Raw genomic sequence first — 17,101 nt, 5'->3', positions numbered from 1 at the left:
ATGTTAACACTTTCAGGACAGGATGCCAATCTAACTCAGAAAACGCACGTGACTCTTCACGGAACAGAGCTATGTGATGAATCTTTCCCTGCTCTGCTCACGGACATTCCTGTTGGAGATTTACACCCAGGGCAGCAGGTGAACTTGGCCAACTGGGATTGGAGAGGGAATCAACCAGTGTCTGGTTCTAAATATACAGCCAATTTTCCTGTTTCATATCCTGGGGTTGAAAGAAAACCAAACTGTGTTAATGAACATTTTACATAAATTTTACAAATATGAATGTGTAGTATGTTTTAAGCTGCTTTTTGTAGGAGGGAATTTTAAAGCAAATGACCTTAAGAATTAGTTGCCTGATAAAATAACTTGATAATTTAGTGAAATGGCCTCTTGCTCAACTTTAGTTTCCAAATCAAGCATGAATAAACTTGGAGAAGTTAAAAATGGTTAAAGAAAAAAGAAGTAATGATGTTACCCTTTTTTTTTTTTTTACTGTGTCCATTCTTAATGCTGTGCCAGGAGTATGCTTAGGGTACTTCTCCAAGGTGGGGTCTGATTAATTAGCACACAGCAGCCTGTCACAGGTGTCAGAAGAGTTTAATAGGTTGTTACACTAAACTCTCAAGATGTGGGATAGACTATCAGGAAGCAAACAGTTCCTCTAATTAATTACATTACAATTTTTAATTCTTTCCAGCTGGAAAAAACCTTCTATGTTCGCTGTGGGACAGTGGGATCAAGAATGTTTCTTGTCTATGTTTCTTATTTGATCAGTACAACTGTTGAAGAAAAAGAGATCGTTTGCAAGTGTCACAAGGTACTGATTTAGGTACTTTGCAAAACATCGTGTATAGAATGTGTTCATATTTTGAATTATTTTAGTTTACTTGTAAAATAACAGCTGAGGTGCTTACTAGCCTGCAAGCCCACTACCACTGAGTGGATTCCACCTGTGGAGGACCGCGTAGCCCTGCTGCTCTATGGTCCCGCGGCTGGGACTCTGCTCAGCAGTCGGCAGCGCACCCTCCTCCCAAGGAGTGCATGGTGGGCTCTAACTGGTCCTCTGTGGTTACGGTGTAGCCCCCACTCCACCGCCCGTTGGTGGGGACAGTCTCACATCGTTCCAGTCAGTATCTGTTGATCCTCTCATTTATATTTAGATTTTTTTAGGGTGAGTCACTACTCTAACATTAGGCTGAATTTTGACCAACTTGATGTATTTGAAATCTCATGCAAACCTGTTAGGTACTCGAAACTTTAAATATGTCTACTTCTTTACACAATTACACTTGTGATAAAATCTGTAAGTTGGCAGAGTTTTCTCTTGAAATACCATTTCCTTATTAAAGGAGATGCTTTTCACTTCCTCTTCTCTGTTGTGGTTGAGCGCACGAAGAAGGGCGTGGAAGGAGGAAAGCGATTGTCGTACAGTTAGACTCCGGCAACTCACTCAGAGGCAGCTGCCGTGTGCTCGCGCTTTCTTTACTGGGTTCCTTTTGATTCCTAGGGATCTTATAGTCATATTTTTATACAGATTTAATCATATGTAATGCTTCCTCTTTCTTTAAGTGGAAAATTAATGATATTTAAAATCATCTTAATCCTGGCACAATGTTGTCTCAGGCCTTTTCTTAGGACTCGAGCCTCCGTCCCAGCAGAGAAGAGGGCTTGATAGTTTGGGCACTGCCCAGAGCCCAGCCTGGGGCTGTTCACAGGTCTTTGAGAGGGAAAAACTAACGTACGAGAGGAATGTTTCCCAAGTGAGGGCAGACAGATAAGCAACAGACCGAAAAGCGGCAGGCAGTCGCACAGTGGGAGTGAAAAGCCCGAGATGGTGAAGTAGGAGAGGAGAGCGCCGTCTCAGCACCAGCTGTGTCCAGTCTTGGGCACTTAAACCGTTAACTTGTTTTGGTCTAAAGTTCTGTGCAGTTGTGGAGTCCATGAACTATTAGAAAATTGCAAGGTAGAAAGATCAGTTAGGTCTATCACGTTTTACAAATACCATCTAAGGTAGAGCTGCTAAATTGGGCCTATTTTATGATCATAAAATTTTCAACTTTTGTTTGATGTCAGGATTTAGAAAGACATTGAAGGTACTGTTAAATTTTTCTTGTAGGATGAAACTGTAACAGTAGAGACGGTCTTTCCATTTGATGTTGCAGTTAAATTTGTCTCTTCAAAGGTATGTTCCTGAAAAGCATACTGAAATCATTTAGGGTATGAAACTGACATAAAGAAATGAGGTGGACTCACGGTCGTTCCTGACAGACTCTTTGTCTTCACTTGTGACAGTTTGAGCACCTAGAAAGGGTCTATGCTGACATCCCCTTTCTGTTGATGACGGACATTCTAAGTGCCTCTCCGTGGGCCCTCACTGTTGTATCCAGTGAGCTACAGCTTGCTCCGTCTATGACCCCTGTGGATCAGCTAGAGTCCCAGGTGGACAAAGGTGAGTATGGGGATTCTCCTGGTGTGTGCTTGCCTGTAAAAATTAGTAATGTAAGCAAGAGTTCAGTTCTTATTTTAAATGAGAGCTTATGATTTATTCTCACAAATGCAAATACGTTTAGAATGTATCAGCCCTGAAAAAAGTTCCAGTAGCAGTTGATAAGTAGTCAGCAAATAGTTATCAAGTGCTTTACTGTAAGGCCTCATGCTAGGCTCCCAAGAAAGCCCCAAAGACAGTAGACAGCCTCTGTGCTCCACTGCTGTGCATTGTAGGAAACTACACTGTAAAGCCAAAATTCACTGCCATCAAGCTGGTGCTGACTCGTAGCAACCCTGTAGGACAAGTAGAACTGGCCCTGTGAGTTTGGGAGACAGGAGTAGAAAGCCCCATTTTTCTCCCTTGGAGTGGCTAGTGGTTTCAAACTGCTGACCTTGGAGTTAGTAGCCCATTGCGTAACCCCCACACTATCAGGGTTTTGTTTTCCCTTGGAATGGTAGCATAATTATGTTTGTGTCTAACATCTTGCCATCAGATCTTTAAGAGCAGTGGATTGAAATGAAGCATGCTGTAAACTCTCTGATTGCTCTGTTTGTTAGTTGGCATTAGGTCACCTCTGGGTTTTAATGACCTCACCGTTGCAGAGAACTGGTCTGTAGGGTTGTCGTATCTGTGTTTGGCCCTTTGGAAGCAGATCACCAACCCTTTTCCCTAAGGCGCATCTAACTAGTACACCAACTTTTGGACTAGTAGTCAAGTGCTAATTGTTTACATTCCTCTGGAATGTTTAAATGCTAGAAATGTGTCAGATCCTATATATCGTAATAATAAGCATTTTATAATTTTTTTAATCATTTTATTAGGGGCTCATACAACTCTTTTCACAATCCGTACACAAATAATTTGTGTCCAGCACATTCGTACGTATGTTGCCATCATCATTCTCAAAACACCTGCTTTCTACTTGAGCCCTTGGTATCAGCTCCTCATTTTTCCCCTCCCTCCCCACTCTCCCCTCCCCTTGAACCCTTGATAATTTTTTTAATCTTTTTATTGGGGCTCATAAGGCTCTTAACACAGTCTGTACATACATCAGTTGAGCAAAGCACCCTTATACATTCGTTGCACTCGTCATTCTCAAAATTCACCTTCCACTTGGGTTCCTGGAATTAGCTCGATTTCCCTTTTTTTCCCCCGTCCCCCTCCCTCCCCGATCCCACCCTTGGTCCCTTGATAGTTTACAAATGATTATTAAATCTTATCTTACACTCCCCGGCGTCTCCCCTCACCCGCCATTATTATTTTATCATATCTTACACCATCCGACGTCTCCCTCACCCAGGTTTCCGCTGTCCGTCCTCCAGGGAGGAGGTTACATGTAGACCTTGTAGCATTTTATAATTTTACATTGCCTTCATCTTCTCTCTCATTTCTGGACATCATTGTCTCTGCCTCTGTTTTTCTCTGCTGTCTACTTCCTTGTATTTTCATGGGTTAATTTTGAATTATAAGATTTAGTGCCAGGCTGGACTGGATTTAATTATCAAGCCTACCTCTGTGTTCTTTTTTTTCGCTTATTGTTGTTTAGAGTTCACATAAATATTTCTTGATCCTGCCAAGCAGGATGACGTATTCTTCCTTCTTTGTTTTTCATGGTGTTTGGTTCTGACCTTTCTTTAGTAAACATTTATCCCATCCTGCTGTAATGATTTATATAGATGGTCTTGCTTCCCTACAAGACTATGTCAATCTTAAAGCCCAAGCAGGCTCACTTGTGTTTGCATGGCCAACATCAGGTGATTTCACTGTTGTTAGCTGCCGTGGAGTCAGTCCTGACTAAGGGCCACCCTGTGTTGCTATAGAGAGAGCTGTTTCATAGGATTTTCTTGGCTGTTGTCGTAATAGAAGCAGATTGCTAGGCCATTCTTTTCATGATTCCACTAGGCAGTACAGTGCTGACAAAGAAGTAGGGATTGGGTGAGATGAGCAGTTACCTTGTCATCAGGATTTACTGTAAAACAGGCAAGAGGACAGCATCCTTGCACCGGAAGCCACACCGGCAATAATGAGGCCATGTAAGCTAGAGTTCTAGTTGAGTGTATCATTCATATGTTTTTGGAGTAGGCCACTGAGATCTTAAGGACTAGCTTGTCTTCTTTTCTATCTTGAAGTGTTTCCAGTTAGAGAAAGACAAATATTCAGCTTGTGTTATTTTGTCTTCTGACTTCTCCCTGTCGTTATTTTCAGTAGAAAATTTGCCACAGACATACAGAAAGAAACCTTACCTGGTTTTTGTTTTGTTGTTTTTAAAAATAACAGAATATTGATATGTTAGGGAAAAAACTGGGCAGAGAATTTCTCATCTCACACACATACTAGTATTGTGACCCTGATGTCTCTGAGCTTTAGAAGTGATACATGGATGATAAAGGCATTCTTCTTTGGTTGTATTGCGCGCATGTGAAACTCTCCTCTGGGGACAGGACTGCTGCATCAGGACAATGAACGCTTCTCTTGCAGTTGTCTTACAGACGGGAGAGAGTGCTAGCGAATGCTTTTGCCTTCGGTGCCCATCTGGGGGAAATGTTGAAGGGGGAGTTGCAACGGGGCGTTACATTATCTCCTGGAAAAGGTAAGCCTGCTGATCAACTCTGCCCTTTCCCGCTGTCTTTGCCCTTCGAATGCTTTCATTGTGTGTTGCCGTCCCTGCCATGCTGGACAACCGAGTTTGCACCGTGGCTAGAATGGAACCATTCTCCCAAAACAGAAAGACTGAAAAATTATTGTTAAATGTTCATTTGTTTTTCACATCTGTGACCTCTATGCTGATAAAATTGTAACAGAGTGAAATCTGAATAAAAAATCTGTACTTTAGTGGAGACATAAATGTTCATATTTTCAGTCAGTAGGATTTGCTATTTAGAAAACTCAAATCAATAAGTTACTAGAGTTAATAAGAGTGCGGCCATTTTTTTTAATGTACAGATTTGATTTTTCAATGTCTTAATGTTCTGTATTAAGTACTGTACATTTGTGGGGAGAAAAGTCTGCGTGGTTGTGATTTATTGTTTTTACATGCAATATGAGCTTGAAAAGTGACCTTCACTCCATAGGACTTCAGCCCTAGAAAACATCCCTGTCATCAGTACCACCATCACGCTACCACATGTGATTGTAGAAAACATCCCTCTCCACGTGAATGCAGGTAATGGGAATTCCAATTATTTTACTTCACAAGAAGAATCTAATAATACTTTTTTTTAAATGTACAAGATTTGATTTTTCAATGTCTTAATAGGAGAATTTTCCAACATTCATAAAAGTAGACTGTGGTCACTTATGTTTCATTTATACCCAACACACTTCTGTTTTGGAGCAAATCCTAGATATCATTATTTAAAATTTCAGTAGGTATCTTTGAAAAGTAATTACTCTTTCTAAACACCCTAATGATGTAAAAAATTAGCAATAATTTCTTAATGGAAACACATTCCAGGGTTCACATTTTTCCAATTTAAATAATGTTCACAGTTGCTTGGATCAGAATGTGAGTAAGGCCTGCATACTGCAGGTGCACTCTGTTAACCTAAAGGCAAGCAGACTCCTCCCAATCTTACTTTGCCCCTTCCTCCCCTTCTGTGTTTTCTCCCACTTACTCCCAATCTCCTGTCGCCTTTCCCTCTGCCCCTCTCCATTCCAACCCTAATTACACTTCTCCGTGCTGTGTATTTGTTGAAGAATCCAATTCATATTTTCTGGAGAGCTTCCAACAGCCTAAATTTTGCTGACAGTATAGTGTATTTTAAATGTTTTTCTAACCCTATAAATTGGCTGGTAGATCAGCTTCGGGTTCAGATTTGGGGCTGGAATAATTCTTGTTTGATGGTTTGCGCTCCTTCCTGATGAAGTCTAACTATTAGGTTCTCTGTAATTGTTATAATACTTTTATCAAGAGAAACTTCCCTGTATCAACTGTTTGGGTACCCAGGAGTCTATAGTAATTTGCGGGGAGGAGCACATGTATATGTGTGTATTTGTGTGTGTGTGTGCACGTGTGTTTGACTTTTAGTTGCACCAAAGCATGTGCTTTTGTTTAGTTTCAGAAACTGATTAATACTTAGAGAAATCTTTGGTAGATTTTTACAAAGTTGCTATGATGTTGTATGTATAAAACCCCAAAGAGCTTGCGAGAAAACTTCTAGAGGTAATAGAGGCATTTAACAGAGTTGAAAATAACAAAAACCAGCAATGAGAACTGAAAGGAAACGAGATTCTATTCATAACATCTAAGAAAAGAAAATACCTAGTAATCTAGCTATGAAAAAAAAATCTAACTATGAACATGAACAGTGTATGTAATGAAAATCATAAAACACTGCTGACAGAGTGAAATAAATGACAAGATGTTCTGTTCTTGGGCTAAAAGACAATCTTACTACGATGTCAGTACTACCCAAAGTGATCTGTAGTTTGAACTACATGTTGATAAAAATTCCAACACCCTTCTTCACAAATGCAAAAACTAGTCCCCAGCGATAAGAGTTTCAGATAACTAGAACGACACTGAGGGAGAAGAACGAAGCAGGAGGGCTCCCGTTTCCTGATTTAAAACGTGTCACAGCTCCAGTTATCTGACCCGTCTGCCATTGCTAACACAGACTACCCCGAGAGTCCAGAAAGAAACCCACATGTCGTCAACTGAAGTTCATTGTTGGGGAGAGGAGACCCTCTTCAATGAATGGTCTTGGGGAAACCGGATTGCACGTTCAAAAAAAGAAACAGGATTCTTACTTTACACCATACACAGAAACAAACATGGATTACGGACCTGAATATATACATTGTTGGACCTGGCCTCTAACAATGAATTAGGTAATAAAATCAAATGGAAGCTCATAAAAAAGAAAAGATAACAAAAAGTAAAAAGACAGTGTACTTACTGGAGAATATTTTCAGGCATCACATAAAAATACTCAAAAAACCCATAAAACTCTGATAGCTGAATAACAAGAGGACAAATAATCCAGCCACAAGTGGTCACGTGGCTTAACTAGCCTTTCACCTATAAGGACATTCAGGTGTGCAGCAAACACGAGGAGATGCTCAGCCCAGTTTGTTGTCCTAGATACAAGGTAAAACCAATGTGAGATATCATTTTCCTCCCACTGGGATGGCCTTGATAGAATAGAAAACTGAAAATAGCAACTGTTGATGAGGCTGTCAGGAAGTTGAAACCTGTACCCGTTGTTGGTAGGAATGTAATGGTATAGGCAATGCAGAAGTTTAGAAAATAGTGAGTGGTTTTCTTAAATTGGAACTACCATCTGATTCAGCAATTTTACACCTCAAAGACTCAGAAAGAGACGTGTACACCAATGTTAATTGCAGCACTGTTCACAATGCCTAAAAGGTGGAAGCAGCCCAGCGATACCCAGCAGTCAAAATGACCTCCGATAGATGCATGCTAAACAGAAGAATGGAATAGTCCTGGTGGCATTGTGTTCACGTTGGGCTGCTAACTGCAAAGTCAGCAGTTCAAGACCAACAAATGCTTCATGGGAGGGGAAGGAGGCTTTCTGATCCTATAAAGAATTACATCCTCGGGAACCCACAAGGACAATTCGGCCCTGTCCTGTGGGGTCGCCATGAGTCGCACTCCACGTGATGACAGTGAGAGTGAGTTTATGAGGATTAGAGGAAAGTAAACATTACTGGCAGAGGAACGCTTACGTTGATTAAGGCTAAGGTACCACAGCCAACTATTCTAATTGCTTTCAGGAAGGTGTGCACCTGGAAAAAGTTGAACTAGAAAAAGTTATGTGAGAAAGAAGCCTATATTTGTAACAACGACCCAGATGAAAACAAACAAAAAGCTGCTAAGACTGGTTAGGCCCAACCACGAAACTCATCGGAATCGATTCCTAGATAGGAAGCTTTAGGGTGATAGTGTCGGGGACATCTCAGTTAGCTGGCCTGATAGTGGTTCTGGTGCTTCTATTTTAGACGCTCGTTCCTTGTGCATTGCTGAGGGGGTCTGAAAAGCCTTTCAGCATCCATCCGAAGAAAGGCCATTGGTTTCTGTTTCCTAGAGCAACAGAGGAAGAGGGGGTGTGAAACTGCCTCCACGAACAAGGGCCTCCTTTGCCATGGGACCAGAAAACCTGGATGATGCTAGGCTACCAGGACTGAACAGAATTTCAGAGTTTCCTAGACTGCAGACTTTTTGGAGCTATGAGGGCTGGCTGAACCCCTGACACTATGGCCCTGTGATAGTCTTAAATCTTAAACCAAAATTATACACTGAAATATTCCTAAAATCATACAGGAGATTTAATGAGAAGAAAGAGTATCTGTCCGAAGCACACACTGAAATATTCTTAAAATCATACAGGAGATTTAATGAGAAGAAAGAGTGTCTGTCCGAAGCATTTTAATCTTTTAAGAACCATCTACAGATCAAAGAGACACAGTAATTCCAAAGATTAGTTAGGTAGGAACTTTGGGAACAATGAGGTTGCAGTATTTGGAGAGGAATGGCTCAGAAAAGGACAGTGAGAGTGGCTGCACAAGTGGTTGAGTGGTTAACTTGATGTGCGTCACGTGTGTATGCATGGGGTTTGTATGAGAGTGGTTACATTGGTGTATGCTTTGCTGCATATATTCTCAGGAGAAGCAACAAAATAAAATAGTACTAAAGAATTCAACTTTTAACAGCTAAGTCCTTTTGAAGGCAATCAGTTTCATAAGGAGACTGATTTTCTTAGCTCACTCTGTCATGGGCACATGGAAATTGTCCAGCACATTTTTTTATTTGACAAGAATGTAATAATTATGTATTTAAATAATCTCACTTTTCTAGAATAAGATACATTTTCAAAAAGAATTCACTTAACTAAGAAAAATGTGTTATCTTCCTGTGCAGATCTGCCTTCATTTGGACGTGTCCGAGAGTCACTGCCTGTCAAGTACCACCTACAGAATAAGACGACCTTAGTGCAAGATGTGGAAATTTCTGTGGAGCCGAGTGATGCCTTCATGTTCTCCGGTCTTAAACAGGTACATGGGATTGCTCACGTAGACACAAAGTGTGGCTAGGAAATAGAGTTGGTCATTTATATTTTAGAAAACAACTGGGGAAGCCTAACTGGTCCCTATTATTTTGATCGTAGTGAATCTTTGTGGTGGGGAGTGTCAGGTACCTTTGCGTCCGCTCTATCTCATATGAACCCCGTGTGTAACAGAACAAAATCCTTCCCAGTCTAGTCTTGGGTCATCTTACATGGTTGGTATTGTCATAGCCACCGTGTCACTCCCCTCTCCTGGAGGATCTTCCTCTTTTTCACTGTCCGCCTACTTTACCAAGCATGATGTCCTTCTTAAGGGATCGGTATCTCCTGATGACCATGTCCAAAGTATGTAAGACCGAGCCTAACCATCTCGTTTCAAAGGAGCATTTGGGTGTACTTGCTCCCAAACCTACTTCTCTGTTCTTTCGGCAGCCCATAGCACTTTCAGTACTTTTCATCCACATCATACTTCAAGTCTCTTCGGTCTTCTGCAGTGTTCACCTGTAGCGTAGGCAATTGAAAATGCCATGGCTTGGCTGCAGTGCAGCGTAGTCTGCAACATCCTTACTCTCCCGACACCCTGGAGCTCTCGTGCAGCAGATTTGCCTAATGCAATATGCCATTGACTTTTTGATTTTTGCTTCTATGGGCATTGATTATAGATCCAAGTAAAATGAAATCTTTGACAACTTCAATCTTTTCTCTGTTTATCATTAATGTTGAGGTGTGATCCACATTGAATACTACTCTAGTCTTTTAACTTCATCAGCACATGCTTCAAGTCCTTCTCCCTTTCACCAAACAAGGTTGTGTCATCGGCATACACCTTCGTCCAGTCCTGATGGCACATTCGTCTCCATGTAGTCCAATTTCTCAGGTCGGGCATACAGATTGATTAAATATACTGAAAGGGCATAACACGGACGTACCTCTCCTGAATTTAAACCCAGCAATAGCCCCCCCCCCCCATTCTGCTTGAACCATTGCTTCTTGGTTTAAATACAGGTTCTGCAGGAGTCCAATGAAGTGTTCTAAAGTTCTCACGCTGCGCAGTGTTACCCCGGTTTCTTACGATACACACACAGTTGGATGTCTTCTCATCACCAGTAGAGCACAAGTAAAGATCATTCTGGAATTCTCTGCTTTCAGCCAAGGTTCATCTGATGTTCGCAGCATAGTCTCTTATTCTATGTCTTCTTTTGAATCTGGCTGGAATTTATGGCCGCTCCCTGTTAATGTACTGCTGCAACCATTTTTTAATTACCTTCAGGAAATTTTACATACATGTAATATTAATGATGTTGATTTCCATATTCTGTTGGGTCACCTTTCTTTGGAATGAGCACAACTATGGATATTTTCCTGTTAGTTGGCTAAGTAGCCATCTTCCACATTGCATGACACAAACTAGTGAGTGCTCCCAGTGCTGCGTCCGCTTGTTGAAACAGGGCAGTCGGTAGTCCATCCGTGCTGACGGCGTGCTTTTCACTAAGGCCTCGGTGCAGCCAGCCTTTCCCTGTGCTGCACTGGTCCTTGATCATTGTGTTCCCTCTTGTAATGGCGACCTGGCAGGGGTTTTCCTTTTGGTACAATGGCTCTGTGTATTTCTTTTCATGACTTCTGTGCCGTGTAATATTTTGCCATAGAATCCTTCAATAGTTTAACTTAAGACTTGAATTTTTCTTTCTTTTTTTCACCTTGAGATATATACATCTTGTTCATTGTAACTTGTAAAGCTAAATACTGCTTCCTGTAAACAACCAAACTACTGCCATTGAGTTGATTCTGACTCCTAGCGACCCTGTGTAGGACAGGGTAGAACTGCCCCTTTGGGTTTCCAGGACTGGAACTCTTTACTTAGGTGGACAGCTTCATCTTCTCCAGCAGAATGGCTGGTAGGCTTGAATGACCAAGTCTGCAGTTTGTAGCCCACATCTAACCCACTCTACCACCAGGATAAGGCAGTCCTTATCTTTTCACATCGTTGATAGCAGGCATTCCGGTTCTCATTCCTTATAAAATAATACGTTCATTAACCTTGGGCTGTGTTATGTCAGAATTAATACCCAAAAAGTAAATGCTTTTCTCAATGTTAATGGAAATTTTAATCCTGTAAAAATTTACAATCGTTGGACCCTGGGTGGTGTGGTAGGTTGCAAATCACAAGGTCAGTAGTTCAAATACACCAGTCACTCCACTGGAGCAAAAGGAGGCTTTGTACTCCTGTAGTGTTACAGACTCAGAAACCCATTGAGGATGCTCTGCTCTGTCCTATGGAGTCCTTATGAGTTGGAATCAAGTCAGTGGCAGTAAGTTGGTTTTTTTTTCAGTTGGTATGATGACCCTTTGTGACTTAGTGGTTGAAGCCCGTCAGCCAACGCACTGGAGAGATGTGGCCACCATTTCCATAAAGATTTGCAGCCTTGGGAAGCCTTTGGGGAAGGTCTTTTTGTCCTGTCGGGTTGCAGTCAATCAGATTTGACTTGATAACAACGGGTTTTGTGTGTTGAAAATCAGTTGTTCAGGTCTTTGATTCATTCATTTAATCCAGTGGTAGAAAAGTTCATCAAGCAAACCTAACAGTCTGTAGCAAAAATCTGGGTCCCTCCGCTCTACTGCCAGCATGGTAAAATAGACTCTACTCAATGCTTTTCATTAACAAGGGCATAATCAGAGGAACAAAAGCTTTTTTTATATATTTTATTGGGGGCTCATATAGCTCTTATCACAATACATACATATATTGTGTCAAATACATTTGTACATTTGTTGCCATCATCATTTCCAAAACATTTTCCTTTTACTTGAGCCCTAGTATCAGCTCAGTTCCCCTTGCCTCCCTCACACACCCTTGATAATTTATAAATTTTTTTCATGTCTTACACTAACTGCTGTCTTCCTTCACCTACTTTTCTGTTGTTCATCCCCCACCTTTCCCTCACCCTCCTAGTATCGCTACTCTTGTTATTGGTCCTAAGGAGTTTATCTGGCCTGGATTCCCTGTGTTTCCAGCTCTTATCTGTATGTGTACATCCTCTGGTCTAGCTGGATTTGTAAGGTAGAATTGGGGTCATGATAGCAGGGGGCTGGAGGAGGGAACAGACATGAAAGAACTAGATGAAAGTTGTATGTTTCGAGGGTGCTGTACTACGCTGACTGGCTTGTCTCTTCCTTGTGACCCTTCAGTGAGAGATGTCCAATTTTCTACAGGTGGGCTTTGGGGCCATCTTCATTTTAAAAACATTTTCTTTCTATTTGAGCCCTTGGTATAATCTCTTTTTCCCCCCTTCTCCCAAACCTGTCTTAACAACTGTGCTGTACATATTCTAAGGACTGTTTGTTGTTAAATAAAAAATAGAATTAGATATGATACTACAACTCCATGTAACATTTTTAGTTTGTGAGATGTAATATTGATTATGCCCACTGTAATGTCTTGATACACATGCACTTATATTCTTTGGCACATCATATGCATGTATGTGTTCAGTTGCAAATGAGTTTGCTTTTATTGCGTTTATTATAAAACAATTTGAAAATACAAAGATACTAAAATCTTATGTTTAGAAAGATTGTTCTTTCTAAAATATTATCAAAGATTTCCAAAAATCTTTTTTCCCCTAAAGTTAACTTAGAGAAGTTGAATATAAAATATAAAAGAAAACACCAGACATAACTAATTTGTATTGTGTTCACATGGTGTGTACAATGGAGTCTTTTCTATAAACGATGCCATAGCATATTATGAATCTGTAATCTACCTGCTGTAAGACACCGAAAATATTGACCCATCTAGTGTTCTTATTCTTAAACCAGAATGCAAATTGCTTTTAAGATCTTGGTAAAAACAGAGAAATCACATACTTATTCTGCAGTTATAATATGCCTGATGCTAGTCTGCTGTGAATTCATCTTTGCAGTTTGGGATCTGTCAGAGATGGAATAGAAGGAAGAGTGAATATTTCACCAGACCGATAAGGATGTGTGCAATCATTTGTTGTTAATTGTTGACTGCTAACACTGTGTGCAACTTACAAATGTGTGTATACGATCACCTTTTTCTATTTTTTGTAATCTAGATTCGATTACGCATCCTACCTGGTACCAAACAGGAAATGCTGTATAATTTCTACCCTCTGATGGCTGGCTACCAGCAGCTCCCATCTCTCAACATCAACTTGCTGAGATTCCCTAACTTCACTGATCAGCTGCTGAGGCGTTTTGTACCCACCAGTATTTTTGTAAAGGTAAGGGATTAGAACACTCCGCTCTGAAGAAAACAGAGTTAATGGCCTTAAATGTGAACCCCACCTAAGATACAATGATCCCAAACTGTATAGTCTTAGAAGCAAACAAAAGATTTATTTTATCTAAATTTCATTAATATTTTGAAAGTCACGGCAATAGTTTTAATATAGTAATTTGATAATATTGCTCTAATTTCTATAAAGTTCACTTCATTAAATCTAATTTTCAAGTCTGTATTCCTTTCGATAGACAATATTTATCTTTATTGTGAGGTCCCAGGTGGTGGAAATGCTTAATGCTCTCAGTTGCTGTCTTAAAGGTTGACAGTTCAAATCCACCAACAAGTACCTCAGAAGAATGGTCTGGCCATCTTCTTTCCAAATTCAGCCATTGACAACCCGATGGAGCACAGTTCGACCCTGGCATTCGGGGTTGCCATGAGTTGCATTGGTTGAATAGGTGCACATGTCCCTTTCTGACTGCTGCCATCCTCTTCTCTTCAACGCAGTGCTCGCCTTTCACAATGAAATGGCCTGGAATCCTCAGCACCATTTCCTTTATCAGTTGGAGAAACTTAGTACAAAAATGTCTTTACACTAACAAAGTGAATGAGAATGACCTCTTGAATCTTCACTGGTGGGATCTTGTATCTCCCCTTGCCTTTACTAACCTTGAAAGCTGCGTTGTCCATTGTGCTAGTCACATGTGGCCACTGGTATTAAAATTAAATTAAAATTTAAAAATAATCCGTCAGTTACATGAACAATATTTGAAGTGCCCAGTGGCCGTTGGAAGCTGGGGGAGAACTTCTGTATTGGACAACATTGATGGGGACACTTTCATCACTCAACCAAGTTTTGTTGCACCGTGCTGCCTCCTGGACAAGATTGGATCATGATTTCCCTTTGGTAGATGAAATAATTCAGTTGCCTAACCGTACGATAGCCTGTCTCTGCTTGTAAAACCAACTTGACAAGGAATTAGCCAGGCCAGCCCCTTAAGCAGATTCTAAATCTGAAGATCGCCCATCGGTCCAAAAACGAATGATAAGTATAAAAATAAAGATGGGGGACCTATTCTCCGTTCACTTCACACCTGCCCTGATTGTCAGAGACATGTGTAACATGCTTACGTCACATACATGGTGCATGCAATCATAGGGACACGGCAGCCGCTGCAGCAACAGAATGGAAAGGATTTGAGTGCGCTTTTCACTTCTTCAGAGCGTTCTCCAGAAATTACTCTGCTGTACGCATTAGAAAGAGCCCAGAACCATGTCCATTTTGATTCTTAGAGACCCTATACAGTACTTCCTAAACTGTAAGTCTTTTTAAAATTATTTTTTAATATCTAACCTCGTTTAATGGTAGAACTTCAGTAGGCTGTCAAGATTCTATTTTTTCTTTTTAATATAGTTTTGTTGGCTTATGGTTCACATACCATACACTTCCATCATTCAGTCATATTAATGAGTTGTACAGTCATCTCTATAATCACTTCCAGAACATTTTCCCCCTGTGTTCTTTATTAGCTCCTGTTTCCCTCCAACTCCCCCCCACAGCAGACTATTAAGTCTTTATAAGGAGCAGACACCCTTATGACTGGTGGGTTTTTGAAGCACCAGCCTTGTGGTTGGTAGCATAGCAAATGGATTTTGTCTGAAGTTGTAACATTTCAGTTTCATTTCCTGATCGCCTGTTCCCAACAAGCCTCAGCTATTACACATTTGTGGCAAATTGTTTTGGGAAATTTCAATCTTTAGTTACTTAGCAACTCTCAAATGTTGCTAACATGTTGGAAAATTTTCACCGAAAGCCAATTGCGAGAACGTGACATTTCTAATAAGATATTTTTACATTTTTTCAATCTGTGACCCTAGAGAAAGGGCCAGTTTTTAACTGTTTTTCTCTATGTAGTATTCAAGGTTAGATCCTGTAAAGGCCACTGGGAATAACACTCGGTCAACAAGTACATTGGGGGATCTTGCATTCTATAAAGCAGCGGTTCTCAACCTTCCTCATGTCACAACCCTTTCTTAAAGTTCCTCATGTTGTGATCCCCAACCATAACATTATTTTCGTTACTACTTCATAACTGTAATTTTGCTAGTGTTATATAAATCAGGCAGCTCCATTGAAAGGGTCGTTCGACCGCCAAAGAGGTCATGACCCACAGGTTGAGCACCACTGCTATAAAGGGACCTACTTAAAAGGTGATCTGTAGTTGAGCTCAGAGCAAGAGAGAGAGAGATTCGGGTTTGCCATTGAGTCCATTTGATTCCTAGTCACCCTATAGAACAGGGTATTGGAGACTGCGACAGTATCTTCTTGCTCCCAAAGAGCAGCTGGTGAGTTTGAACTGCCGGCCTTGTTAGCAGCTCAGTGTGTAAAACCTGCCACACCACCAGGGCTCCTCCACGGTCAGCCAGGAGCGGTACGTGGACTTCATTTCACACGCATTCAGGAACACGAGGCTAAGGGAAACGTGGACTGCACTGTGAAGGTCCTGATCGTGACTAATAGGGAAACGTGTGCAATCTCCTACCCAGGTGACAGGGAAGGGAAAGAAGCAGATTCTGTAATGGGTGCTCATGTACACACCCTCATGTAAAACAATAGCATGAATTTCCAAGCCTTCCGATGTCAATCCATTTTGCTTTCCCTCTTTACCAGCCACAAGGTCGGCTCGGGGATGAGAACTCGATTGCTGCTGCCTGATGTTGGATGGAGCCTGGCCCGGCTATTCTTACAGTGGAGCACATCTATATAGGTTTTTCATTGTGAATGGTAGCTTTGATCATGATTAAAAAGTTAATGTTTTCTATTTTTTAATGAATATTATGCCAACAATTCAGAGGAACTCATGCTTAAAAGAGTAGAAAAATCTATCCTCATATTTTCACTAATAAATATTTGGAATCTGTCAGTGCTGCAAAAAGATGATCAGTGCATTGTTATTATTGAAAGTAATTTTATGACTAGTAAATTTTAAAAGTCAGTGGTTTGCATGTATGATAACAAAGGTAAAAATTAAGCATTCTCAAATGACTGAACAAGGAGAAGGAAAATGCACCAAAGTTGCCCCAATAAAATCCTGGACCCCCTGTGAGCCTCTGTTCAGAGTCAGCTAAACGAAGTAAACCCGTCATCACAGATGGAAGGAGAGTGTGCTCACAAGACAGACCAGACGGAAGGTCTCACGAGCAGTGTGTAACTAGCTGGAAGGGAACACTTCCAGAAAACCTTAAGCAAAGAAATTCAGAGAAGTCATCTAGGCACAACTTCCCACCAAAATGTCAGGGGGTTCAACTAGTCGCCAGAATAGAAACCATTATGGAACA

At 40.9% G+C, this 17,101-nt stretch overlaps 1 protein-coding gene across 2 annotated transcripts in view; it reads left to right on the top strand.

Annotated features, from left to right (window-relative positions):
- Positions 1–16,864, top strand: part of TRAPPC11 (trafficking protein particle complex subunit 11) — a 56,605-nt gene extending 39,741 nt beyond the window's left edge. For both annotated transcript variants that reach the window (XM_075556839.1, XM_075556840.1), the window contains exons 22-30: positions 17–138; positions 698–817; positions 2,117–2,182; positions 2,293–2,449; positions 4,967–5,078; positions 5,560–5,651; positions 9,369–9,502; positions 13,593–13,760; positions 16,434–16,864. In XM_075556839.1, the coding sequence (XP_075412954.1) occupies positions 17–138; positions 698–817; positions 2,117–2,182; positions 2,293–2,449; positions 4,967–5,078; positions 5,560–5,651; positions 9,369–9,502; positions 13,593–13,760; positions 16,434–16,478 (1,016 nt within the window). In that variant the 3' untranslated portion in view covers positions 16,479–16,864. The remainder of the gene's footprint in view (positions 1–16; positions 139–697; positions 818–2,116; positions 2,183–2,292; positions 2,450–4,966; positions 5,079–5,559; positions 5,652–9,368; positions 9,503–13,592; positions 13,761–16,433) is intronic.
- The last annotated feature ends 237 nt before the right edge of the window (positions 16,865–17,101 follow it).

Source organism: Tenrec ecaudatus, chromosome 8, assembly GCF_050624435.1.
Source record: "Tenrec ecaudatus isolate mTenEca1 chromosome 8, mTenEca1.hap1, whole genome shotgun sequence".
NCBI lineage: Eukaryota > Metazoa > Chordata > Mammalia > Afrosoricida > Tenrecidae > Tenrec > Tenrec ecaudatus.
This window is presented reverse-complemented; position numbering and strand designations above follow the sequence as displayed.